The following is a 24,616-nucleotide window of genomic DNA, read 5'->3' on the forward strand; positions in this document are numbered from 1 at the left end:
ACGCTGCTGGTCCGGCGCCCCGCGGAGCTGCAGATGTCCGTGCGGGTGGACGTGGAGGGCGCCAACGAGGTGACGCTGCCGCTGCAGCCCGGCCAGGACGTCCTGGACGTCGTGTCCGCCGTGGGCTCCACCGCGCTGCTCCCTGGTACGTAAGCCCTACCTAGGACGTGGGTGGCGCTCTGTGTTGTGGTCAGTTCATGTTTTCCCTTCGCTCCGCAGGCTCCGCCGTCGACGGCTACCCCATGGCCGTGGACGAGAGGGTCCGCGTGCGCTTCCGACCAGCGCGGCCCGACGCCTGGCTGGCCCTGGGGCTGTGCGACGCGCGCGCCTGCAGCGCCGTGCGCCTGACGGCCGCCGCGCCGCTGTCCTACTCGGCCAGGATCACGAGGGGCAACAGCGTCGGCGACGTCCGCGGCGACGTGCTCAGCCAGGTGCGTTTCCCGCCGCGTCAGTCCCTTCAGCGAAAAGCGAAGTCCAGGTGTCGAGAAAAGCGAGATTGACGGGAATGGTGGCGCCAGTGAAACAAACCACTTGGCGCGTGGATTGATCCATGATCCTCTGAAACCGCAGGCCGCGGGCGCGCCGTCCTTCACCGCGGGCCGCAACTACACCTTCGTCGTGCACCGGCACTCGGAGCACGCCGCCGACGTGTGGCTGGAGGAAGACCCCGGCGCCAAGGTGGCCGTGCCGCTGCAGCCCGGACAGGCCGTCCTCAAGGCCGACAGCGACGCCGGCCACACTTACCTGGAAGCAAGTGGGTGTCTCACTGCCTCCCTCCCTTGCGTGAAACTCTGTTCACTACCCTTGCTCTGCCCCCCAGGCGGCGCTGTGGACGGCTGGCCCATGGCAGTGGGTGACACGCTGTGGCTGTCGCTGTCGGTGGCCTTCCCCGACGGCCGCCTCGTGCTGGGACTGTGCAGCGAGATCTCCTGCGGCGTGGTGCGCGTTCGCGGCGCCGACGGGGACACCATGGGCTTCTCCACGGCCGTGGTGGCCACCAACAGCGTGTCGGGGCGCGGCAGCGAGCTGCAGCAGGTACGCCGCGCGGCTCATCGGAGTGCTCCGGTTTTGACGTCACTTACAAACCACGATGTTGCAGCCGACGGGGCCCGCCAGCTTCACGCCCGGCCAGCAGCACGTGTTCGTGGTGCGGCGCGCCGCGGAGGACACCCTGGAGGTGTGGCTCGAGGACGACCCGGACAACAGGGCCTCCGTGCCCACGCCCGACAACAACGACCGCCTCAAGGTGGCCTCCACGGCGGGCTCCATCATGTTCGTCAAAGGTCAGCCTGCCCGTTCGAACCGCCGGTGCCGCTTGTTGTCGGTCCCACTAATCCGCGAATCCTCTCCAACGACCGCCAGGACGCGACTGGGTGAGCGAGGACCCCGCGTCGGCGCTGACGAGCCCCTCGCTGCCCGCGCCCTCCGCGCCCGGCGCCAAGCTGTGCGTCGAGCTGGAGTACATGTCGCCGAGCCCCGACAACGCCATCACCCTCGGCGCTCTGACCGAGCGGGATGACGCCCCCACCGCCCTGGCCGAGCTGGCGACCGACCAGGTAAGCGCCTTGCCGTGTGGCCCAGCCTTTCGACCGCAGATTCACGTTCATTTTGGTTGCAGGCGGCGTCCTGGCGGCGGCGTACCGTGCTGTCCTCGCTGCCCGAGTCGCTGGCGACGACGGCGTCCTGGCGGCTGGCGGTGTCCTCCGCGCCCGGGACGCGGATCCGCAGCGTGTCGCGGTGCTCGCTGGGTGAGGAGCAGTGTGACGCAACGCCTCTGCGCGTAGTTAGTTATAGTTCCTGTAAGGAATGTTGACTTTTCAGAAAAATACGACAGGGCGGTGGTGGCGGCGAGCACGGCGGGACGCAGACGTCGCCATGACTGGAACTCCTGGAACTCGGCAAACTCCTGGAATTCCTGGAACTCTGCAAACTCCTGGAACTCCTGGAACCCCGCGCGGCGCCTGCAAAGGCAAACTGCAGGTGAGCGCGTGATTTGTCATACTGGTCGCTTCCGTTCGTAAGTCCGCGCGCCGGAACGACGCGTTATGACAAATTAAGCAGGCGGCTCGCGGTGGGCATTCTACAGTGTGCATGCGCATTAAGGCGAAGCGTGTTGTCTGCAGGCGGCTGCGTCAACGGAGGCCAGTGGAGCGCCGCTTCCGGCTGTGCGTGTCCGGCAGGCTTCGTGGGCGCCACGTGCGAAGCAGGTTGGTGCAAATAAAATTAATAAATAAAATTGAATTTCATAAATTAATGCCGTCTATTGATCTGTGGTTTGCGTTTCCAGGCTGCCAGGCGGGTGGCTTCGGCGCGCGGTGCGAACTGCGGTGCCCGGCGCGAGGCTGCGAGGGAGTGGTGCTGTGCGTGTCGGGGCTGTACTGCTCGTGCGCCCCCGGCTTCCGCGGGGACCTCTGCGACCAGGGTCAGTAGTCGAAACGAGTACAAAATTCCGGTGAAAATAACCCCCACAAAGTCATTTCCCCTTAAAAACCATGTTTTGTAATGTTTGTTCCAGCTTGCACGGCCGGCGACGCGGATTGCAGCCTCCCCTGCGATGGCCGGCAAAGAGGCTGACGGCAAGATTTGGACCAGTTGGCTGTGGCGTGCGGAACTCACTCAAAATAAAAGACTTGATGATCTCCTCCTGACGCATTTTGACTCGTTTACACTCAGTACCCCGCATTTGGACAAGACACTCTTGATGAACTAGGAGAGGGCATGAGGAACGGCTGCCGTGGCGTCGTTTTGCGAGCGACCTCGCTCCACTGCACACTCAGAGACACTCACGTCGTTTGCGGTCTGAGCCCGAGTCTGAGCCTCAGTCGACGCGTTCCTTTGTCATTCATTTCTCTCGCAAACTTGAAGTGTTTCATCTTGATAGAGCGCGCCGTCAAATTGGGCAACCGTTATTTACTGCCTTCACGAACACTCACAATAATAATGCGCTTTTGGAGGACACATTTAAAAAGTGGATGCAAGGCCAGCTGATGGTCAGTGCAGTGGCTGACGCACATCTTCGCCGCAGAATCCCAAAAGATGGATGGACGGATCCAGTGCGAACCGGAGCGAGTAGGCGTTTCCAGTGGCGTAACAGAAACCGCGCGAAGGAAAGGTCACGGCGTCCTAGAAAAATACACACTTTGCCAACAACAAGTTTGGCCTTAATGGCTGAGGTGCTGAGGCCGTCGGCTATTTGTTTGAGATTTTCAGAACAGAGGGAGCAACACAAGGAATCTTCGTCACCTAAGTGTCAGAAGTGATTTAACGATTTTATCTTTATTTTTGTTTGCTAAATGTCCGGACCAGCAAGTTCAAGGCTGGAGATATTTCTCTGCGTTGGGCGGCCAGGGTCGGAGAACGACTTCAGGAACTGGAGTCTGGCGATCCCTTCCTATGACGTCAAAACAAAGATGCGAGGTGGCACGCGAGCGCCAGACATAACAAAACTTATAATATTTTCATCAGTTCAGTTCCTTCATTTTGTTTTCCTCAAGCTATCTGCACTTTAGCGGTCCTTGCCGGAGGGCGGAAGCACGAGGGCTCAAAGGTCCAGAAGGGTGGCGGCCACTCCGCCTGCATCTTCGTCGGCGGCTTCTCGAGGTCACGGACTCACGGACGCTGCGTTGCGATTGGCTAGACTGCCGAACCGGTCCAGGTCGGCCGACAGCCGCTCAGCCGGCCGGACCGACGGACGGACGCGCCGACGCGGAGGGGGGCGCCGGCACGCCTCCAGTGCGCACCACGCCGGTGCGAGGTTAGGACGTCCAGGACGTCCAGGACAGCGATGGCGCCGTGAGTATGAGAAATCGGCGGTTGTTTATGTGGGGACCGTGCGGGGCCGGGGGTGGATCAAGTAGACATGGAAAGATGGTGGTGGCAAAAGTAAACCATGGAGGCCTCCACTGTTTTACTGACACATCGTGTGTTTTGGGTTTTATTTTTGTTGTTTAACTTTGGCAGGCGCGCTATGTTTTACGCTGTGGTCCTGACAGCGCTTGCAGCGTCCGCGCTGGCGCAGTCCGGTGAGAATCGTTCCCATGAAACTCAACCCAAATTTCGGATCGTAACACAGTGACAGTCACCCCCTGAACTCTTTGTGGTGACAGGGCCCTTCGACGTGACCACCATCGTGCGGCTGAAGAGGACTTGGAGCGATGAAGGCTAGTAGCGGGGCAAGGGTGGGACAGGGCTGGGGTTGCTCTAACACTGAACGAGGCTTGCTGTCGGTTGCAGGACCCGCGGACTGGGGCACGAAAATCCGCCAGATGTGGCCGTGGAAAACCCAGGGTAAGACAACACTGTCTGCGGAGAAGTCCTTAAACAAAAGAACTAATGGCGGGATTTGAACCCAGGATCGCTGCAGCAGTTCATACCCAACGGGACGGTGGAGGTGCACGCCAGGACCAACGCCCTGGGATTCCCGCTGCGCATCGGCGGCGGCGTCATGGGTGAGTGTCTAGACCGCCAGGGCCAGGGCCAGGGTTGGCGCCGGGACTCGAGTCTGATCCAAGTCCGTCCGTGATCCGATCCAGCCGCCGAGGTCGAGGACCAGGTGCCCGAGTGCGCGGCGTACGGGCCTTGCGACGGCTGGGAGAACGACCGGTGGACCCAGGAGGCGTCGCCCGTCACCGCGCCGCCAATCCGTGAGTACCCGCTCGCCAGCGCGGGGTATCGCCACCGCCGCGATACACCGCGCCAGCGCAGACTGGCGATACCCCTTCTGCGCTGTTGGTGTTTTTTGGCCCAAGGCAAACATTCCCACGATGCGAGTGTCGGGAGAGTTGCCTGCCTACCGGGCAACTTCTTCGAGGCAGGCTGGGGCAGGCTGAGGTCGGCAACCCTGCCTGACGTGGTGGGTCCGCAGAGCCGCAGCGGCTGGACGGCGACTCGGTGGCCGTCGGGGAGACGGTGCGGGTGCGCCTGACGACCAGGAAGAACGAGGCGGGCGGCCTGGCCTTCGGGCTGTGCAGCGAGGAGGCGTGCGCCTCCATGCTCATGAAGGGCGTCAACGAGCACTACGAGATGGCCTACGACGTGGCCATCATCCGCGCCAACGACCTGTTCTACGGCAAGCAGGGCGAGTGGGCTCTGGTGAGTCCGTTTCCGACACTCCTCCTCCGAAGCTTCCTTCTTTTCTGATCTTTGTGTCGGTTGGCAGAGCGGCGGCCCGAAGAACGCGACCTTCGAGGAGGACACCAAGCACACGTTCGCGGGCACGCGCCTGTCGCCCTACGGACTCGAGGTCTGGCACGAGAAGAACCGCAGTGCCGCGATCGCCGTGCCCCTGGAGCCCGACAGGCACCGGCTCAAGATGTTCTCGGGGCTGGGGCCCACCGCCTACTTGCATGGTGAGCACCGCCTGACCTAACCTAACTTAACCTAACCTATCACAACCCAACCCTAACACGCCACGGTACTCGGTGTCCGCAGAGAGCGAGGACGTGGGCCGGCTCGACGGCGACCTGATCGCGGTGGGCGAGCGCGTCCGCGTGCACCTCACCAACTACGACCGCGTGGAGATCAGCTTCGGCATCTGCTCGTCGGAGAGCTGCAGTGTGGTGGGCGTGCAGGGCGTGTCCAAGGACAAGCGCCTGGACTACCGCACCTGGGTGACGACGGACAGCCTGGTGCGGCAGCGGGACAACCCCGTCCTGGACTCGGTGAGCGAGAAAGCTGCCAAAAGCCACCAAAATCTAACGGCTAACCTAACGGTCTTAGGACCTTCCTTTAGCATGCCTTTGTTACGGAGTGCGATTATCTGCCTTAGTTTGGGAGCAGTACTGCCGCAAAGTTGATCAAAACGGTCACAAATGTCTTTGAAAAATCGTGTTTTGGGCCGACTTTAGGCATCCACTGCGTCTGATCCGAGGCGGTATGTCGTCCTCCCTCAACGGGCAATTGGTCTTTGAACCTTCCTTTTGCATGCCTTTGTTACGGAGTGCGATTATCTGCCTTAGTTTGGGAGCAGTACTGCCGCAAAGTTGATCAAAACGGTCACAAATGTCTTTGAAAAATCGTGTTTTGGGCCGACTTTAGGCATCCACTGCGTCTGATCCGAGGCGGTATGGCGTCCTCCCTCAACGGGCAATTAGTCTTTGGACCTTCCTTTAGCATGCCTTTGTTACGGAGTGCGATTATCTGCCTTAGTTTGGGAGCAGTATTGCCGCAAAGTTGATCAAAACGGGCACAAATGTCTGAAAACTCGTGGGTTGATCAACTTTGCGGCAGTACTGCTCCCAAACTAAGGCAGATAATCGCACTCCGTAACAAAGGCATGCAAAAGGAAGGTCCAAAGACCAATTGCCCGTTGAGGGAGGACGCCATACCGCCTCGGATCAGACGCAGTGGATGCCTAAAGTCGGCCCAAAACACGATTTTTCAAAGACACTTGTGACCGTTTTGATCAACTTTGAGACAACAGTGCTCCCGAACTAAGGCAGATTATCGCACTTTGTATCAAAGGCATGCTAAAGGAGGGGTCGCGTGGGGTCGCGAAATTTTTCCTGGGGGTCGCGGAAATTTTTGGCTACAAATTTGGGGTCGCGAACCGAAAAAGGTTGGGAACCGCTGATCTAACCTGAGCTTGTGGTTGTATTTGAACCCGCGCCCTGTCCACAGCGCTGTATCAGCTGCGGCTCGCGCGGTGGCGTGGCCAAGGGCGGCACCAACCTCTTCGTGGTGCAGCGCCGCAGCGAGTACGAGATGGCCGTGTGGCTGGAGGACAACCCCCGCGACGTGGTGACCATGCCGCTGGAGCCCGACCGGGACCGCCTCAAGCTGGAGACGTACTTCAGCGTGGCCACCTTCATCCGCGGTCAGTGCGAAGTACAAACCTGGCCTCTGGTTGCCCCGACGGCAGCCTCACGGTTTTCTCTGTCGCAGACGCGGTTTGGTCCGCCAGCGAGGCGGGGGCTGAGATGGTGAGCCCCGGGGTGGGCGGCGTCTCCGACGTGGTGTGCGTGTCCGTGGTCTACTTGGCGTCGAGCAGGGACGCCGGCCTCAACGTGTTCGCCAGGGCCGAGAACGGCACGGACTTCCCCCTCGCCGCCATCCGGCCGGACAAGGTACCGCACTGCCTGCCGGTACCAGGTTCAAGCACTCGCAACAGCCCGTCTAACTTGTCATTTGTTCGGCAAGGCCAACGCCTGGAGGTTCAACCGCACCGTCGTCGACCTGCCCGCCAGCCTGCGGCGCTCCGAGTGGCGCCTGGTGGTGTCGGCCCACCTCCCCAAGAGGGGCAGCACCGTGCACCTTCAGAGGGTGGGCGGCTGCAACCATCTGGGTGAGTCTCACTCCGAGTCCACGGAGCGCGAAGCCGTTGCCCGGCTTGACGGCGTGCTCTGCTTGCAGACGACGAGGACGTGATGATCGTGGGCGAGGCATCGCTACCCATCTACGTGCCGGGCTACAACGTGTCCTGGGGCGCTCCCCGGCAGGCCAGGGCCGCGCGTGAGTACTCGGGAAAACACCACCCTTGTGGATCTTAACAGCGAGCGCTGAATTTCTCTCCCTCCGCAGCGGCGCGGTGGTGTGCTAACGGCGGCATCAAGGACGACTTCGGCGCGTGCATCTGCCCGCCCGGCTTCCGCGGGCCGACCTGCGCCGAGGGTGAGCCTCGACGATGACGTCACGGACGACGTCCTCCGGGGAGAGGTGCCGAGCACGAACTGAGCCTTCTTTGTGTCCGGCAGGCTGCGGCGCCAACAAGTACGGCATGGACTGCGGCGGCAGCTGCTCCGCGCTGGGCGAGGGCTGCCGGGGCATGCTGTTCTGCGCGCCGGGGCTACCCTGCGCCTGCGCGCCCGGCTTCAAGGGGGACACCTGCGACCAGGGTAACCTTTTACAACCCTTTTTGGTTCGCGACTCGCAAATATCGGCCGAAACTTAATGTCCCCCTTTCCTGCCCCCAGCCTGCGACGTCGGCGAGTACGGCAACAACTGCGCGCTGACGTGCCCCTACTGCCGCGACGGCGCCTGCGACCCCTACACCGGGCAGTGCAGCCAGGACAGGAAGCTGCTCTTCGGCAACGGTGAGTGCGCGCTGACGTGCCCCTTCGACCCTTGAACACTACCCAGCCGTGCCCTCCATCCCCCAGAGTGCGGCCGGCCGCCCACCACGGACGCGCTGACGGTCAACGGGCTGGTGGCTTCGGTGGACAGCTTCCCCTGGCACGCCGCCGTGTACCAGCGCCACGCCGCCGCCAACCAGTACCGCTTCACCTGCGGCGCCGCGCTCGTCACCCCCAGCGTGCTCATCTCAGGTAAGGCACTGCCAACTTGAGGGCCTACACTGCCAAGGATAAAGTTGGCCACCCTGTTGAACTGCTCCTCCGCAGCGGCCCACTGCTTCTACGACCACAACCTGAACCGCGTGCTGCCGGCCGAGCGGTACGCCATCGCGCTGGGCAAGACGCGCAGCGGCTGGGACGCCGTCGAGAAGGGCACGGTGCACAAGAGCAAGGTGTCGGCCCTGCACGTGCCCGAAGCGTACCGCGGCCAGGTCAGCAACTACCTGGGGGACATCGCGCTGGTGGAGCTGCAGGACCCCGTGCCGCCGGGGCTGAGCATCGCCACCGTCTGCGTCGACCCCAGCGTCACCCTGGTGCCCGAGGAGACGCTCAGGGTGAGTGCGCCTTCGAAAACACCGCGCCGGCCGGGAGTCGAACCCACGAACTCACACTGTCCCCTGCGCAGGTGGCGGGCTGGGGAGACGAGACGGCGGCCCTCGACGTGCTGGAGTACGTCAACATGCCGTTCCTGCCCACCAAGACGTGCTACCGCCGCGCCTCCGACACCCTCATCAAGTACATCACCGCCGACAAGTTCTGCTCCATCATCCAGAGCGGTGAGTGGCGGCGTCTTGCGTCTTCCGTCTTCCGGCGGCGTCACCGCGACCGTCATCTTCTTGTTGTGCTCGCAGAGGCGGACCAGAGGCTGGCCAAGGGGGACAGTGGCGGTGGCGCCGTGGTGGAGCGCGACGGCGTCTGGTACCTGCAGGGCGTCGTGTCGCTGCGCCAGGGCACCAACGACTACACCTTCACCAACGTCACCCACGCCGACCACCTGCAGTGGATGAAGGACGCCCTCGCCGGCGTGACCACGCGACTGGGGTAGCACCGCAATCGCCGCGCCGGGTAGGCCGCGCCGCCACACGCCTCTGCAGCGGGGTGCCTACCTCGCCCATGGCAGGGGCTCCACGGGGATGTCTTGACTTGACTTGAAAGGCTAGACCACAACTGATCTTTGGCCAACACACAACCTTTTTTTCACTGGTTCATCCCATTTTCTCTCCAACGTTTTCCTCGGCGTTCCCTAGACGTGATTAGTGTCGGGGAATGTAAGATAAGGCGGAGCATGTCCAAGTGGCTCCTGACGCACGTCAGTAGGTGAAGTGGAGGCTTATCGAGTCACTCGGCCAAAGTCAACTCGCCGAGATTTGATCGTCGTTTAATAAGGACGAGAGAATGGCCACTTGCCTGCTCTGTACCTAATTGTGACCTGGTACCGAATAAAACGATGTCAATGAAACGGCGTTGTGTTTGTTGCGAGATAAATAGCGATTTTATTTTGGTATGCAGCTTTGGTAGGGGGAGTTTGCGAGCGGCCGGTTTAGTGGGCGGGGGCGATGTTCTCGTTGATCCAGTCCACGAAGGCGGACACCTTGGTGTACACGGAGGGGGCGGCCTCGGCCTGGCAGGGGAAGTAGCCCCAGGAGGTGGCGCCGATCACCACGACCTCGCCGTCGACGACCTGGATGAGGGGGCCGCCGCTGTCACCCTGGAAGAGGCGGGAATGTTGGGTGAGCTTCGAAAATGGTCAACAAAGTGGGAAAACACTTCGCCGGAAAACACTTTGCACTCACGTTGCACGCGCCCTGGCCGGCCTTGTCGAGGTGGCCGACGCACACGTTGCTCGACTCGACGAGGGGGTTCTTCTCGCCGTTCGCGTCCGACAGCTTCTGGATGGCGTCGTTGCACGCGTCGAAGGGGATGATGGGCAGGTCCAGCTTCTGCAGCTGCTTGGGCATGACGAGCTCCTGGGAGGTGCTGATGCTGCCCCAGCCGCTGAGGGTGGCCTGACCTGCAAACCGAGAGCCCCTTCAGTACCAAAGGTTCCAACGACCAGAACGGCAGAACTCACAGTGTCAGGCACCTACCGGTGGGGACGGCGCCCTGGGCGGGCAGCTTGGCGGGCTTGATGGTGTCGGAGAGCACGAGCTTGGTCTTGAGGTGCAGCAGGCCGATGTCGTAGGGGCCGACGCCGCCGCGGAACTTCTCGTGGGTGAACATCTTCTTGACGGCGCTGCGCTGCTGGCCCGCCTCCTTGACGCCCAGGTTGGTCTTGCCGGCCAGGATGAAGGCGCTGGTGTACCATGGCACGCCCTTGACGCAGTGGCCCGCCGTCAGCACCCACTCCTCGTTGAGGATGGTGCCGCCGCAGATGTGCTGCTCCACGATCCACAGCATGGACACCTGCATGGACACCTGGTGGGGGAACTCGGCGGGGTCGGCGTCCGTGCCGCCGATGATCTCCTCGCTGATGAAGTCGCCGCCGATGCTGGGCATGGGCCACACCATGGGCTTGACCATGGGGTTCAGGCTGACGCCCTGCTTGGCCACGGCGGCGCCTGTCCAAAGAGTTGCGATTGCAGGTTAAGCAGTCACACAGAGTGAAATAGAATTATACAAAATAATAATAATTTTAGTCGCGATGGTCGACTCCAGCTAGGGGGAGAGCAGAACAAAGTGCCCTTCCAGGGGCTGGGCACTGACCGTGGGCGCACGCCAGGGCGGCGACGAGGGCCAGGGCGATGCTGATGGAGGTCTTCATCGTGGAGTGAGCCGGCGCGGACCGCCGCGAACCTTTATACTGGCGGCTCCTCGCCTTCAAGTCCTTCAAGTGGCGCTGCGATACCAACAGTGCAGCAGAGCACCACGTGGGCGCAATGCTTGTGCAATACAAGCCCCATTTCGAGGCCCATTTCGTTCTCGAGAGACAGTGTATCGGTAGAAACCTCCCCTGAACCTCACTTGCAGGAGGCGTGGAATTAAAGAAGTAATTGTTTATTCCGTGGTAATGCTAAACATTCCGCTATCGGCTTCTTCCGAGAACAGATAACGGCGCGCAGGTTTTTCCTGCTGACGCATCACGTTTCCAAGCCGATTAATAATTCACGTCGAGAAACGTGACAAGTCGTGCTGACCGTTTTCGTTATCTCTAATTGTCTCCGTGCATACCTTTGTCCGCCCTCGTGGGCTGCCATGGAACGAATCAAGGCGTTTTTATCTAGGTACAGTCTCATCCAATCACCACCTGCCTTTATTTTCAAACAAATCTTTTCTTTTTTTGTGGATGGTAAGTGATAGGCACAAAGTTAACGGGATCAAAACAAGACACGATCTTCTTCTGTCTAACTATGACAACGTTGCGTATTTTGAAAAAAAATCGAAAAATCGGGCATTTTGGACTTTTCTTGACAGGCTTTTTGGAATGCCACGGCAGGCGTTTTGCAATTACAAAGGCCAAAGTCCGCCTCGCGGCGTGTCCGTTGGGTTGCCTACCAAGCGCGGCGCACTCCACGTGAGTTGGTTGGGTTGCCTGCCCGCACGGCCCACTGTATGCGCTGAGGTGTGCGGCCGGTCGCGGAGTCGGTTGGGTTGCCAACCCGTCCGGCCTTCCCCCTCCCTTCCCCCTCCCTTCCCCCTCCCCTCCGCCACAGCGGCTGCGCGGTGCTTGCCCCGCTCGCTCGGCCCGCTCGGCCTGGGCATTACAGTGGCATAGTTATGTCCTGCATCCATCGGGGCCTTGAGGCGCGCGACCGCAGACAGGCGCAGCCAGCGCAGCCTAGCCTAGCACACTGCATACTGATTATTTTCTCATACCGCCGCCGCGGTCCCCAAAGGGGAAAAGGGGGGGGGGAACGCCGTGTGCGCGCGAAGCGACGAAGCGACCTGCTAGTCGTCAGCGCTGTTTTTTTTTCAGCGCGCGGCAAGAAAGCGTATGCTGACGACTTTCAGTAGTGCCCCCTTTCCCCTACCCCTCCCTTCCCGCCCCCGCGGTGCCAAATGGAGACAATGGCGGCGGCGCCATGCGCCTCATGTCGCCTCTCTGTGCGCGCGGCTTGGCGTTGGCGCGCGGCGGCCAGGAAGAGCGTCGCGCCAAAGCGTCGCGCAGAAGCAACGCCAGCAACGCGCACTGCACTGCACGGACAATAAGGGAGAGCTGGCGTAGCAGGCGCAGGGCACGGCTGGCTCCCCTACAGTGTGCCGGAGTCGCGTTGCACCAGTGTGGCGGTGCAGCCGGCTTGCAACGGCTCGGCGTGCTCGCTTTGTTTGGTCGGTTTGTTTGGTGTGTTTACGTGTGGCCGCACCCAGCGGGCTGGGCTCCCTGACCACCGCGAGGCACCGCGAGGTGCCAGTGGGCGTCCGGTAGCGAAAGGTAGTGTTCGTGATTGGGCGGGCGGCGACGCCATGGCGCGCCCGACGTCTTTGCCGGCCGGGCGGCCGCCCAGCCCGCCCAAACGCTCGTCGGGCGGGGCGGCCGCCCGGCCCGAGATTTCAGTCCGGGCGGCCGGTTACCCGTGCGCCCGACCGGCGTTTAGCCACCTAGATGGCAGCACCTCTCGGGTCGAGCACAAGGCGAGGGGTGAGGTGCGGGTGGAGGAGGCCGTTTAGGCGCGAACCGGAGTCGAACCGGAGACACCTTCGGCTGTTCGGTTTTAGAGTGTCCGAAGCTCGCCGGGGTGCGGCGCTGCAGTCTGCTTTCCGTCGGGCGGTGACCGCCCGCCCAATCTCAATCACTAGCGAAAGGGGGCGTTCAAACAAAGGCCCAGCACAAGTGGTCGTTCGATCGATCGCACCTTCGTTCGGTTATTCAAGCATTCATTCATTCATCCATCCGGCCGCAGTCACTCAGTCATTCAACCAAACTGCCTCAAGACGTTTGGCAACGAAGAGGAAGCAGACACAACAGGTTGCAGCAGTCGTGCACTGCGAGTGCTGGCAGCAATAACAGCGTTGAACTCAGAGACTGTTCGCTGTGCCATAAGGGGGAGACAGCTGATGCTGGCTGATGCTGGGATCCATGACCTCCTTGCCGCATGCCGCACAGGTGGGCAGAGCCATGGCAGAGCAGTGTGGCGGAGTCTAGCTCCCTCCCACCTCCCGCCCCTCCTCTCCTCCTCCTTGTTTTGATCCCCTCCCTGCTCCCGCCTCACCCTTTGAACCGGCCCGGCCAGGCAGGCCCAGCGCGGCCCAGCGCGGCCCAGCGCCCCCTTCCCCAACCCGCCGGTGGGTCCCTAGGGCCGGAGGGGGAGGGGGGAGGGGAGGGTGAAAGGGGGCGGGGGGGTTCCTCCTCTCCAGGCCGCGCCATGCCGCGCCATGCCTCGCGGTTCGGAGAGTCGCTTAGTTGGCCCGCCACTGTCTCAGCAATAGTGTCCTGGAGTGCTTTGCTGCGCGCGCGCGTGTGTGTGTGTGTGTGAGTGTGTGCGTCACGCGTGCGTCACGCGTCCCTAGCGTGACAGCGTGAGAGTGTGCGTGTGTGAATGTGTGTGAGTGAGTGTGGGCGTGACGCTATGCGGTGAACGGATACGGTGACCAGGATGGCCACATCAAGAGGGTGAGTAGCGAATCGCTCCAAATTTCCCTTCGTGCAGCATTGTGACACGAAACTTCCTCGGTGATGTACGTAGTTTTCTTCTCTGGCTGCCACCTGCCTGAGAATCGTCTCACTCCGTCTCTCTCACACAACGTGCAGTGCGCCCCATTTTTAAAAAAAAATTAAAGAGGGACGTTTTTTAATTTGACTTTTAACTATGTATTGGCGCTGAGGCGGCTGCACCGATTTTCGTCCGGCGCCGTGAAATTGCCGCTCCTTTTTTGCGGGAACTCGGCCGGGGCAGCGACGGGAACCTCGGGAACGGAAAGTCATCCCGACAGGCAGGCCGGCCCAGCTTGGGCCCAGCTGCTCCCGCGCCACATGGGAAACAAAGAGAAAAACAGGGTTCAGCAAGCCAGTGCCCAATTTGACGGTTGGAGTGCACATTCCACCCGAATGCTATGATTGAATTTGGGAAAGACTTTAACTCTGATTAGGTTACTGAACCCTGGCAAAAAAACCTGCCGACTCCACCCCCAAGGCGCGACGAACCCAAAAAAAGAGGTATTCCAGCTGTCAAGCAAGCTGTCCCACTTTGACAAACAAAAACAAGCGGACGACCTCCTTGTTACGTATTTAGTGCACGCGCATTTCGCGGCCGTTTTGTTTTTCTAAGACCACTGCACCGACTAGTATGCCTCGCACTCAAGGCGACTCAAGGTTTCGTTCGGTATTTTCTTTACGGCGGTCCGCTAGGTCTGGGGCGTCCGCACCAGCCTTGCCAGCCAGCCTTGCCGGTCCATAGTGGTGGTGAGCGAGCACGGCCACGCCAGGCCACGCGGCTACGCACTGCAGTCGGTTCAGTGATGCAACACACTGACACACACACACATACACACACACTCGCAGGGCACTGGCCGGACCGTCAAGGACGCCAAGGAGTCTCTCCGCTGGTTGTCGTTCCCTCCGCCGCCGCGCCCACGGTCCGGTGCGGTCCGGTGCGGTCCGGTGCGGCCGGTGCACGAACCCTGAACCAGTCCTGGAGTCTGCGGCCTGTCGGCCCACTGGCATGCTGGCATGTTGCTCGCCGGCGACGAGACGGCGGTGTCCTGTCCGGTGACTGGAACCGGAGGAGGAGAGGGTTCCGTGCATGCCGGTCTGGGTTTTCGGGTTCGAGCCGCCCGGACCGGGCGCCCCCGAAACCCCAAATCAAACAGCAGCGAGCAGAGATCTCTGAGACACTGCCACATTTTGAAACTTGTCGCCGGTTTGGTGTCGCGGATATACCACGTAACCCATTTAAGGGGGAGGGGGTCCGCAAAAAGTCACACCCCCATCTTAAGTACATGGGAAGGTTAGGTTATCCGGGTCGCAGAAAAAGGGGGAGGGGGGGGCTACTGTAGGTCAGCTGGTTTGCGCACGACCCTTTAGGCGCGCGACCTTGAGGAGGCCTTGTGCTTTGTGGCGCCATCCGCAGCTTTGAAGAGCTTTGCAGCCATTCGACGTCACTGGCGGCGGTCCAGCCGCGCCACTGCCAAGCGATTCAACGATTCGCATAGTGCAGGTGCGGCTCTGCGGCACTGCACTGCCAACGCCGGGAGTTCTTTTCGGTGTAGCAGCCCGAGAAGCTGGTCAGCTGGAGGCGCTTATCGCCTTGTCAGCCCACTGTTTTCGTCGCTCTGTCTCTCTCGCACTCGCGGGGCGAACCGTTCAGGTGCGAGAGAGACAGAGCGACGAAAGCAGTGCTCGGAATCAGCCTGCAGGCGACGTATCGCTGTCGCCACCTGCCTCTGCCGATTCCCCATCGTGATTAAAACGGACCGCGCGATTCGGTGATCCGGTCGCCCAAGCCGCGGCCGCAGTCGCGAGGGGCATGCCGACGAAGCGGCCCCGCTGCCACTAAGGCTTTCCGTCATGTCCAGGCTGGGGGGATGGCTGCGGCTGCGGGCCTCCGCCACTACGGCCTCCGCCACGGCCTCCGGCCGCCGGCCGAGGTCCACCGGCACGGCCCCGCTCTGCCCGCGCTCCGTGGAGGCCGAGGAGGCCGTGGAGACCCTGGAGGCGGAGGCCGCCGGGCTGCCCTACGAGCAGATGCCCGGGCCCACGCCGCTGCCGCTCATCGGGAACACGTGGAGGCTGCTGCCCGTCGTCGGTGAGTTGAACGCGCGAGGAGGGCAGGGCGCCGAGTCCGAGTCCCACTTCAGCGAGAGGCAAAAACGGTTCAGTTCAGAAGCAGGCGATAACGCCTTGCGGTCTGCGCCTTTTCCTTTTACAGCGCTCTGTCTCTCTCGCACCCCGCGCACGGCTCCATGAGTGCGAGAGAGACAGAGGCTCTGCTTGAAGCAGAGCAGCGCCGTCACATCCATCCATCGAACGCCCCATTGTTCCAGGCCAGTACCAAGTGTCGGACCTGGCGCGCGTGTCCGGGCTGCTGCACCGGGAGTACGGCGACATCGTCAAGCTGTCCAACCTGGTGGGCCGGCCGGACCTGGTGTTCGTGTTCGACGCGGACGAGACCGAGAAGGTGTACCGCCAGGAGGGCCCCACGCCCTTCCGGCCCGCCATGCCCTGCATCGTGAGGTAGGCCGGGATAGGGCCGCAGCCTGCATCTACACTGTGCAGCAGGCCCGCGGGGCTCGGAAGGACAAAGGCGCCGCACTTTCATTTCCGACGGGCCTCTCTCTCGCACTCACGGCGCGGCCCGCATGCCCCAAGGCATGCCCCGCTCGGGTGCGAGAGAGACCGCTGCAGAACGCTGGCGTGACTGTTTTCCTCTGTCGCAAGGTACAAGTCGGACGTGCGGAAGGACTTCTTCGGCTACCTGGCGGGCGTCGTCGGCGTGTGAGTACTTTTCGCAGTGGATCTGCTTTTAATTTCCTCTCCACGATGGTTTTGGGGGCCACGCGCTGTGGCGCGTGCTTTGGCGCGACGCGGTCCAGTTCCCGCTGTATTTGGGTTTCTTTCTCCTCTGAGCCGGGCCATGCTGGCGCTGCTTGCAGGCACGGCGAGGCCTGGCGCGAGTTTCGGTCGCGCGTCCAGCGGCCCTGCCTGCAGCCCAAGACGGTGCGGACCTACATCGGCCCCATCGAGGACGTCACCAACTGCTTCCTGCAGAGGTGGGTAAGGAAGGAGTATGGAGGGGCATCGTCGCCGCAGGCGTGCGGACGGACAGACGGACAGACAGACGGACGGACACACGGACTGGCGATCGGAAGGCCAAAATCGTGCCGGCTGGTCCTTCCAGGTCCGAGGCGTGGCGTGGCGTGGCGTGGCGTGGCGTGGCGTGCCGACCGGACACGCAGAGAAAGCGAAAAGCGCATGGACACCACCCAAAACTCGTATCGCGGCCCGCCGCTGCCCCCCCCCCTCCCCGCCTAGTTCCCCGCCCCCTCCTCCCCGCCCCGCGGGTTCCCACCAGCAGCGTCCTGGTCCTGGTCCGCCGATGTGGGTCGGCCCCGTCGGCCCGGCACCGCATCGCGCGGAGCCTTGTCTTATGGGCTTTTACTGCCCGGCCATTTATTCGCGCTGCTCGCTGGTGGCGCACCCACACCGACAGGGGCCCACTCCGACCCACTCCGACCCACTCCGACCCACTCTGACCCTCTCCGACCCATACTTCGACCCATACTCCGACCCATACTCCGACCCATATTCCGACCCATATTCCGACCCATACCCCGACCCATACTCCGACCCACTCCGAGCCCCTCCGACCCACACCGGCCCACTCCGACCCACTCCGCCGGACGTTGCAGCCGGCGGTGGCAATGATGCGTTGGCACGCACGCCGGGACAGGTGGACGAGCGGAGCGCGGCATTAAAGCAATTTTTCATTTGTATTGTGTTTCACGTTTCAGAATGCAAGACATGCGGGATGAGAACGGGGAGATGCCGAAGGACTTCGACAACGAGATTCACAAATGGTCTTTAGAGTGTGAGTGTCGATGCTGTCTGGTGCTGTGCGTGGCCCAGTGCCTGTTCTGAAACTGATTCCAACTTCAAATGCAACCGCAGGCATCGGGCGCGTGGCCCTGGACACCCGACTGGGCTGCCTGGACCCCGACCTGCCTGCCGACTCGGAGCCCCAGAAGATCATCGACGCCGCCAAGTTCGCGCTGCGCAACGTGGCCGTGCTGGAGCTCAAGTTCCCCTTCTGGCGGTACATCCCCGTCATCCCGCTCTGGACGCACTACGTCAAGAACATGAACTACTTCATCGAGTAAGCGAGCAGTGTGGCGCACGGCGTGCAGCCCGGCGCGCGGGCCGCCGGCGCCGCCGAGGTGCACGTTGGGCTGCCTACCGCCACGGCGGTTCGTTGGCTCGCCGTGGCCGTGGCACCGCGTCACCGCGTCACCCTTCCCTCTGTCTGCTCGGCAGGGTGTGCACCAAGCACATCGACCGCGCCATGGAGCGCCTGGAGCAGAAGCAGGCGGCCCAGGGCGCGTCGGCCGACGGCGACCTGTCCGTCGTGGAGCGCATCCTGGCCGAGCAGCCGGACCGCAAGCTGGCCTACGTGCTCGCGCTGGACCTCATCCTCGTCGGCATCGACACGGTAAGGCCCAAGAATTTATTTTTGTGAAAAACTTGGCGCGCTGGTGCGTGGTTACGAATGGTTTCGAATGCTCGCAGATCTCCATGGCGGTGTGCTCCATCCTATACCAGCTGGCCACGCGGCCCGAGGTCCAGGAAAAGATGCACGCCGAGCTGGTGCGGGTGCTGCCGGACCCCGACACGCCGCTCACGGCGCAGCACCTTGACCAGCTGCCTTACACCAAGGGCTTCGTCAGGGAGGTGCTCAGGTGGGCGACGACGGCGCGGAGACTCGTTCTAGAGCAGTGATTGGGTGGGAATCGATCTGACTTGTGATTGGTTCGCAGGATGTACTCCACGGTGATCGGCAATGGCCGGACGCTGCAGCGCGACACCACCATCTGCGGCTACCGAGTGCCCAAGGGGGTGAGTCGCCGGGTTCGAATCCCCGCCCCTGCTTGCTCTTTTTTCCGTCGCCTCACTCCTCTTTGTCGCGCTCCTCGGCCTGCTCCAGGTGCAGCTGGTGTTCCCGACCGTGGTGACGGGCAACATGGCGCGGTACGCGGGCCGCGCCGACGAGTTCCTGCCGGAGCGCTGGATGAAGAACCACGACCCCTCGCTCGACGTGCACCCCTTCGCCTCGCAACCCTACGGCCACGGCGCCAGGATGTGCCTCGGCCGGCGCTTCGCCGACCTGGAGATGCACGTCCTGCTCGCCAAGGTGGGCCTTTTCCTGCCACTTTTGTTCTAACTATCAATACAATGCTTTTGTTTTTTTTTTAATTCATCCTTATGGGTTTTGTTCTTGTTTTTTTAGCTTGTCCGCCGCTTTAGGCTGGAGTACCACCACAAGCCCCTGGACTACCAGGTGACGTTCATGTACGCCCCGGACGGCGAGCTGCGCTTCAAGATGGTGGAGCGAGACTGAGACAGCAAAGCAAAGCTATGTTTTTTTGTATGTCCTAAATAAATGTTTTCTGTATATTGTTAAAGTTTGGATTTTCTTGCCCCTTCAACCCTCCTCTCAACCCCAATTCAACCCAGAGGAAAAGTCGGTTCCCATTTACCGTGGGTGGAAAATAAAGGGAAATCAATGACAACAGCAATTAAAAAATAAAAATAAAGCTTTTATTTACAATGGTACAAAAACAACAAATGACTGGAAAATGACTTGGGCATCAGCGAGCGTGGAACGTGAGCTTGAGCGGGCCGTGCGGCATGTACATGGGGTGGACGCGGTACGGCAGTGGCGGGTGGTTGAACTCGAGCCGGAAGTTCTGCACCATCTGCAAAAGGAATGGACGCGAAACGTGAGAGGTGTGAGGGTCCAGAGGGAGACGGTGAAGTTGAACGCCACAACGGGACACCCACCTTGGCCACGACGGTGTGCAGCTCCAGCTCGGCGAAGCGGCGCCCGATGCACATGCGGCGGCCGTAGCCGAAGGGCAGCGACGCGAACGGGTGCACGGGGCACTGCGGGGACTCCTCGCGGAGCCAGCGCGACGGCCGAAACGACCCCGCGGCGGGGAAGTAGCGCTCCTGGTTGCTGGCCACGTAGTGCTGGAAGATGATCTGCGTCTGCGGGCGGACGGCGAGCCGGACAATGAAACCGCCGTTTGTAAACAACTCGAGAAGTGACAGTCATCCGGGCGCACTCACCCCTTTGGGGATACGGTAGCCCGCCACCACCGTGTCCTCGGTCAGGGTCCGGCCGTTGCCGATCACCACGGGGTACATCCTGAGGACCTCCTTGAGCACGGCGCGCAGGTACGGCATGTCCTCGAGCGCGGCGGCCGTCACGTCGCCGTCGCGGCCCAGGACGCGCGCCACCTCCTGGTGGAGGGTCTCCTGCTCCTCGGGGTGCCGCGCGATCTGGTACAGCGCGGAGGCCAGCGCGGCGGAGGTCTGCGCCGAAGGAAGGCGTTAAAGTTAGATGAACGTCGAGTGAGGGGAGCCACTTGGAGCGGCGGCGGCGTACCGTGTCGATGCCGACGAGGAACAGGTCGATGGCCAGGATGTGGGCGGTGCGCGCGTCGTGGCCCACCAGCACGCGCTGCAGCAGCGAGGCGTCGTTGCCCAGCTCGGCCTTCTTGTCCTCTCCCAGCGCCTGCAGCGCCTCCAGCGCGCGCGTGATGTACCGCGAGGTGATGCTGCAGCAAAGTTGCCAAAGTGACTTCCCTTGGACTCGTCCGTCCGCAGAGCAGCGCCCTGCACCCCACACTCACGTCGTGATGTCGTTGAGCGCCGCGATGTACGCCCGCCACGTCGGCGTGGGGAAGATCTTCCACAGCGGCGGCTTCAGCTCCAGCACGCCCACGTTCATGAAGAAGGTGTTGACGGCGTCGATGAGGGCCTGCGTGTCGGCCGGCGGGGCGTCGTCCAGGCAGCCCAGGCGCGCGTCCAGCGCCACGCGCGCGATCGCTGCGTCATGCCACCGATTAGCTGGCCACACTCATTCATTCATTCATTCATGCATTCATCCGCCGTACTTACACTCGAGAGACCATTTGTGGATTTCATTGACGAAGTCTGCCGGCACTTCTCCCTTGCTGTCGCGAAGTTTGCGAATCCTGTGAAGACACACGGAGAGGTGTCAGTGTGGGAGAGTGCTACTCGTTCTGTACTGCCGCGCAGGCCGCAGTGGGGCGGTAGAGGCGGTGGCGGTGGCGCACCTGGTGACGAAGCTCTCGGCGGTGTCCTGGATGGCCCCGACGTAGCGCTTGGCCGTCCGCGGCTGCAGCATCACTTGCTGGACGCGGGTCCGGAACTCCAGCCACCGCGGCCCGTGCCTGCGACAACACGGAGCAACGTCAGAAAGTGCCGGCAGGAGTCCGCGGGTTCCACAGTGTACACTCACACGGCGATGACGCCCGCCAGGTCGCCGAACAGGTCCTTCCGGATGCCGTGCTTGAAGGCGTCCAGGCTGGGCATGGACGGGCGCACGGGCAGCAGCGCGTCCTCGGCGCGGAAGACCTGCTCGATGAGGTCGGCGTCGAAGACGAACACCATGTCGGGCCGGCCCATCAGCCCCGCCACCTTGACGATGTCGCCGTAGCGCTCGTGCAGCCCCAGGCACACGCGGTCCATCTGCTCGATGCGGAAGTTACCTGCAAAGCGATGAGTCACAGTGACACATTGGGCGCACATTTCGCGAGCGAGGGTCAGAGTTGAAGCTCTGAGGTTCACACTTGGTTTTCGCATGCGAGTCCAAGGCTGCCAGGGAAATCTCTCCCCGGCGGTCGCTGTCGCTCCGCTTTAACAAAGCTCCCCACGAGGCCGTGCGACTGCACTCGACTCACCGACGACGGGGAGGAACCGCCACGAGTTGCCCAGCAGCGGCACGGGCTTGGGGCCGGGCACCTCGGCGTAGCTCTTGACGGGCGTGGCGCCGGCGGACGCCGCGGCCGGGTCGGCGTGCAGCAGCGCCTCCGCGGCCGACGTGGCCGAGGACGACGCCGGCCTCGACGGCGTCCTGGACAGCTGCCCCAGGCGTCGCAGTGCCCCCGCACCGCGGCACGCCGAGCACGCCATGTCGCCGTTCTCGTGGCCGCCGTGTGGACCTGACTGGAGGCCCGCCGTGGCGCGCGGCCCAGACGCACCTCGCGGCCCCCCGCCGCGCCCCGCCGCGCCCCGCGAGGCCCCTTCTCCGCGAGGGAGAAAGTGGTGACGTCACGCCCCCTCCTCCGAGACCCGAAGACGGACGCGGTGGGCAACGGGATGGGGCAACGCCATGGGAAGGCAACCCAACCTCCACGGCGGCGCGGCGGGAAGCCCACGCTCTGGGCGGGCGCCACCTGCCTCTCCGCTCCGCTCCGCGATCGCCCTGCTGAAGACGGGCGCGCCTCGAAGCAGTGCGGTAGGACCGCGGTCCGCGAGCCTTAATTGAAATTTTTGTCGGTGTACAGTGTACTTCCCTTCTGGTGCAGCGTGCGTTACCGGCAAGGGGATCGGGGATCGACCTCGCTTGGACGCCCTTGGCGTTGCGATGCTTTGCAAGGCCAGCTGCGCGGCGACGGCCAAGGCCTCGGGGTGCTGCATGTGCTAGCCGGCTAGCGGTACCCCTCCACTCCGCAGCCTCCGCTAGGTGCTAGGGCCCCATTTGAGGGTTCGAGGGTTCCGAGGGTTGGAACCACTGTCAGCACCGCGCACCAGTAAGCACCCCCAGGGGCAGCTCGGCCACCACGGCCACCTCGGGCACCCCATTCTATTCTTGTGCTGCCTTTCTTTTGATTACGGCACAAGCTGCATGTGGCCCCGCCGAGCCCCGCCACGGAAAAGGTGACAGCACATGCGCTCAATAGGGCAGAAGCCAGGTGCATCGTCGAGTCAAGATAGCGGGGCAGGCAGGCAGGCAGACAGACAGACAGACAAACAGACAGACAGAAAGACAGACAGATAGACAGACAGACAGACAAAGCACCCGAACGCTCGAACGGCAGCAGCGCCTAGAAGGCAGTCAAAGAGTCGTGCTGAGCCTCATGTGACGTTGTTAGGCGTTTTTTTGTTTCCCCGCGAGACCCTTCCCTACCCTTCCCCACTTCGCAGACCACCTGGCGGAGCGCCACCGCGGCGGTCGCTTCCAAGTTCAAGTTTAAGGTCAAGCGGTCCAACCCTTTGACGCGGCCGTGTCGCCGGCGGCCACCCCGCCCCCCGCCCCCCGCCGGCCCGGCCGCCCCCTCCGCCCCCGCCTCGCCGTCGGCCTCCCCCACCTGGCCTGGCGGGCACGGGCGGCGGCACGGCGTTGCGCGGCGAGGTCATGGTGGCCCGTGCCACGAGGCTGCCTGCCGACTGATGCCGAGGGTCCATCTTTCTGTCTCTCTCGCACTCGTGGGGCGTCCCGTGTAGGTGCGAGAGAGACAGAGCGACGACAGCGTTTCTCGGAATCAGTCTGCTGGGCCAGACCGACCAGACGTCAGATTTGGAGGGGGTTGCGGGCGGGCCGGCAGGGGGAGGGAGGCTGAGGAGTTGCAGGGGGGCGAGCCACAGCCTCCGTCTCGCGATCACCGGCAGCGTCGCCGCCCTGCTCGTCTTTAGAACGATGTTACGCGAAAAGAGAAGAGGGTGACCGCAAAGGAAGGCATTGGAAGCATTGGCAACGGCAAGACGGGCAGGGCCAGACGCACGGCGGCGTGTCACGCCGTGTTGGCGCAGATGCATCACAAATCACGGGAAACTGGAGTCGCCCCCCCCCCCCCGCCCCGAATAAATGGCTTTTGATTCACCGCGTTTCGCGCCCAGCCGCCCAGGCCCGCAGTAGATCAAGGGAGTGATTGCACGGAATTTGCCGTGTGCATTTCCATTTTCCGTTCCGCGTCTCCGAGACGCTCCGTCATTTTCGGCGCAGATGGGAGGGACGGGGACGGGAAGGACAGACGCGTTGGGAGGGAATTTATTGGTCGGCCGATCCGCGGAGTCGGAAAGGTAGAAAGGCTTCGAGCAAATAAATAAGCAAACGGTGTGGGAAACATTTTTGTTTCTAGATCATTGAGCATTGAGCCGTGACTGCAGTTACGGTGGGGCGCTACAGTGTGGGGGCGTGAAGCGCGGACCGAGATAAGCGCATCGACGGGCCGTCGGCCTTCTGGTCGGCCTTCTGGTCCTGATTCTGACATTGGCCGGAAGCGACCGCCTTCAATGAGTCCATTGATGCGGACAGTGTCGGCGGCCGAAAGGAGGAAACGGGAAGCAGCTATCTGTCTCTGTCACACTCGTGGGGCTCTCCGCAAGGGTGCGAGAGAGACAGAGCGACAAATCGCTCTTCCGCGTTGCTCCGTGCGCCTCGGGGCCCATTTGACCAACTTGACGCGCGGCTGCGCTTCGCCAGCCCACTGTCTGTCTCACTCGCACCCCGACGGCATGCTATGGATGAGTGTGACAGAGAGACGAAACGACTCCCCGCGTGCACTTGTCGGCCGACGGTGCGACAAGGTGAGGCATTATAACCCTCGCGAGGGTGCGGTGGGTGAGGGAAGGCGCAAAGCACAGGCCAGCAGGCGTTAGCAGGGGTGGCGACAGAGGAAATTGCCCTTCACTTTCGCTTTCACTCCCATTCGGTCAGGCGACCCTGCACGCCAACACGTAACTAAATCAAACAGGATCAAACTTGCGCTTTTCAACCCCCTCCCCCTCCCCCTCCTCTTCCACTTTTCATTTTGCTGCTGCCCCCATACCTATACACGCGCAGGCGGGGGTAGGGGCAGGGGGTGGGGGAGAGGGGGGCACCCCGTACTACACATCCACACACGGCGCTGCGGCGGTAGCGGCGGCGGCGGCAGCACGCTACGCTCACAATGGGCCGGGCCGCCCCGCAGCAGATGTTCGGTGCATGAGAACCCCAGGTGCCAATCAGCGACACAACTCCAGCCAGCACAGCCAGCCAGCCGGCCCAGGTAGAGAAGGTAGAGAGGTAAAGACACCCCCTCCCCCAGGCCGTGCAGGCCGTGCCCCGTACGCGGAGCTTCGCGCCGCGGCCGCCGCGCCGCGCTGGCGT

The 24,616-nt window shown here is 62.5% G+C and overlaps 5 protein-coding genes across 8 annotated transcripts; 3 read left to right on the forward strand and 2 right to left on the reverse strand.

The window, feature by feature from the left end:
* Nucleotides 1-372: 372 nt before the first annotated feature.
* On the forward strand, nt 373-2,648 carry LOC117647040. Its single transcript, XM_034388522.1, has 10 exons — nt 373-431; nt 571-754; nt 821-1,035; nt 1,100-1,283; nt 1,363-1,556; nt 1,619-1,748; nt 1,822-1,980; nt 2,124-2,207; nt 2,288-2,422; nt 2,516-2,648. The coding sequence occupies exons 3-10, from the start codon at nt 844-846 to the stop codon at nt 2,572-2,574; spliced, it is 1,137 nt and encodes a 378-aa protein (XP_034244413.1). The 5' UTR covers nt 373-431; nt 571-754; nt 821-843; the 3' UTR covers nt 2,575-2,648.
* A 1,019-nt stretch (nt 2,649-3,667) lies between these two features.
* LOC117647041 lies at nt 3,668-9,528 on the forward strand. The gene is made up of 20 exons (XM_034388523.1): nt 3,668-3,792; nt 3,961-4,022; nt 4,107-4,160; nt 4,234-4,287; nt 4,353-4,448; nt 4,533-4,643; nt 4,865-5,091; nt 5,159-5,348; nt 5,431-5,660; nt 6,619-6,814; nt 6,883-7,064; nt 7,138-7,282; nt 7,351-7,449; nt 7,519-7,608; nt 7,692-7,832; nt 7,911-8,030; nt 8,097-8,261; nt 8,337-8,623; nt 8,695-8,845; nt 8,921-9,528. The coding sequence occupies exons 1-20, from the start codon at nt 3,785-3,787 to the stop codon at nt 9,112-9,114; spliced, it is 2,802 nt and encodes a 933-aa protein (XP_034244414.1). The 5' UTR covers nt 3,668-3,784; the 3' UTR covers nt 9,115-9,528.
* A 10-nt stretch (nt 9,529-9,538) lies between these two features.
* Nucleotides 9,539-10,928, reverse strand: LOC117647043 (trypsin-1-like). Its single transcript, XM_034388524.1, has 4 exons — nt 10,773-10,928; nt 10,157-10,627; nt 9,863-10,080; nt 9,539-9,777 (listed from the first exon to the last, which is right to left on the reverse strand). Exons 1-4 carry the CDS (start codon nt 10,828-10,830, stop codon nt 9,610-9,612), a joined length of 915 nt encoding a protein of 304 aa, XP_034244415.1. The 5' UTR covers nt 10,831-10,928; the 3' UTR covers nt 9,539-9,609.
* Nucleotides 10,929-15,621: 4,693 nt separating this feature from the next.
* On the forward strand, nt 15,622-19,118 carry LOC117647044 (probable cytochrome P450 301a1, mitochondrial; the record flags this gene model as incomplete). The annotated part of the gene is made up of 11 exons (XM_034388525.1): nt 15,622-15,748; nt 15,987-16,176; nt 16,381-16,437; nt 16,596-16,712; nt 17,454-17,530; nt 17,611-17,815; nt 17,974-18,148; nt 18,226-18,395; nt 18,474-18,552; nt 18,641-18,847; nt 18,944-19,118. Coding segments are annotated over 11 exons (1,515 nt in total), but the record flags the coding sequence as incomplete, so codon positions are not given.
* A 114-nt stretch (nt 19,119-19,232) lies between these two features.
* Nucleotides 19,233-21,550, reverse strand: LOC117646843 (probable cytochrome P450 49a1). 4 transcript variants are annotated; one of them, XM_034388102.1, is made up of 9 exons: nt 21,426-21,550; nt 20,984-21,233; nt 20,799-20,915; nt 20,620-20,696; nt 20,352-20,479; nt 20,105-20,276; nt 19,786-20,031; nt 19,498-19,704; nt 19,233-19,412 (listed from the first exon to the last, which is right to left on the reverse strand). In XM_034388102.1, exons 2-9 carry the CDS (start codon nt 21,211-21,213, stop codon nt 19,255-19,257), a joined length of 1,335 nt encoding a protein of 444 aa, XP_034243993.1. In that variant the 5' UTR covers nt 21,214-21,233; nt 21,426-21,550; the 3' UTR covers nt 19,233-19,254. The 4 variants fall into 4 exon arrangements, with proteins under 4 accessions (XP_034243993.1, XP_034243992.1, XP_034243991.1 ...); XM_034388101.1 differs by having other exon boundaries at nt 20,352-20,547; XM_034388100.1 differs by having other exon boundaries at nt 20,105-20,479.
* Nucleotides 21,551-24,616: the final 3,066 nt, after the last annotated feature.

Source organism: Thrips palmi, unplaced genomic scaffold, assembly GCF_012932325.1.
Source record: "Thrips palmi isolate BJ-2018 unplaced genomic scaffold, TpBJ-2018v1 HiC_scaffold_2, whole genome shotgun sequence".
In the NCBI taxonomy this organism is placed as follows: Eukaryota; Metazoa; Arthropoda; class Insecta; order Thysanoptera; family Thripidae; genus Thrips; species Thrips palmi.

Bases quoted from the DNA above. Each gene is read 5' to 3' on its own strand.
- LOC117647040 (XM_034388522.1), top strand. From the start codon at position 844: ATGGCAGTGGGTGACACGCTGTGGCTGTCGCTGTCGGTGGCCTTCCCC. The intron at 1,036-1,099 runs GTACGCCGCGCG...ACGATGTTGCAG, and splicing joins GCGGCAGCGAGCTGCAGCAG to CCGACGGGGCCCGCCAGCTT. The intron at 1,981-2,123 runs GTGAGCGCGTGA...TGTTGTCTGCAG, and splicing joins CCTGCAAAGGCAAACTGCAG to GCGGCTGCGTCAACGGAGGC.
- LOC117647041 (XM_034388523.1), top strand. The intron at 5,661-6,618 runs GTGAGCGAGAAA...CCCTGTCCACAG, and splicing joins ACAACCCCGTCCTGGACTCG to CGCTGTATCAGCTGCGGCTC. The intron at 7,283-7,350 runs GTGAGTCTCACT...CTCTGCTTGCAG, and splicing joins GGGCGGCTGCAACCATCTGG to ACGACGAGGACGTGATGATC.
- LOC117647043 (XM_034388524.1), bottom strand. From the start codon at position 10,830: ATGAAGACCTCCATCAGCATCGCCCTGGCCCTCGTCGCCGCCCTGGCG. The intron at 10,628-10,772 runs GTCAGTGCCCAG...CTCTTTGGACAG, and splicing joins CGCCCTGGCGTGCGCCCACG to GCGCCGCCGTGGCCAAGCAG. The intron at 9,778-9,862 runs GTGAGTGCAAAG...CGCCTCTTCCAG, and splicing joins CCGGCCAGGGCGCGTGCAAC to GGTGACAGCGGCGGCCCCCT.
- LOC117646843 (XM_034388099.1), bottom strand. From the start codon at position 21,213: ATGGACCGCGTGTGCCTGGGGCTGCACGAGCGCTACGGCGACATCGTC. The intron at 20,548-20,619 runs GTAAGTACGGCG...GGCATGACGCAG, and splicing joins CCACAAATGGTCTCTCGAGT to CGATCGCGCGCGTGGCGCTG. The intron at 19,705-19,785 runs GTGAGTGCGCCC...GTCCGCCCGCAG, and splicing joins GCTACCGTATCCCCAAAGGG to ACGCAGATCATCTTCCAGCA.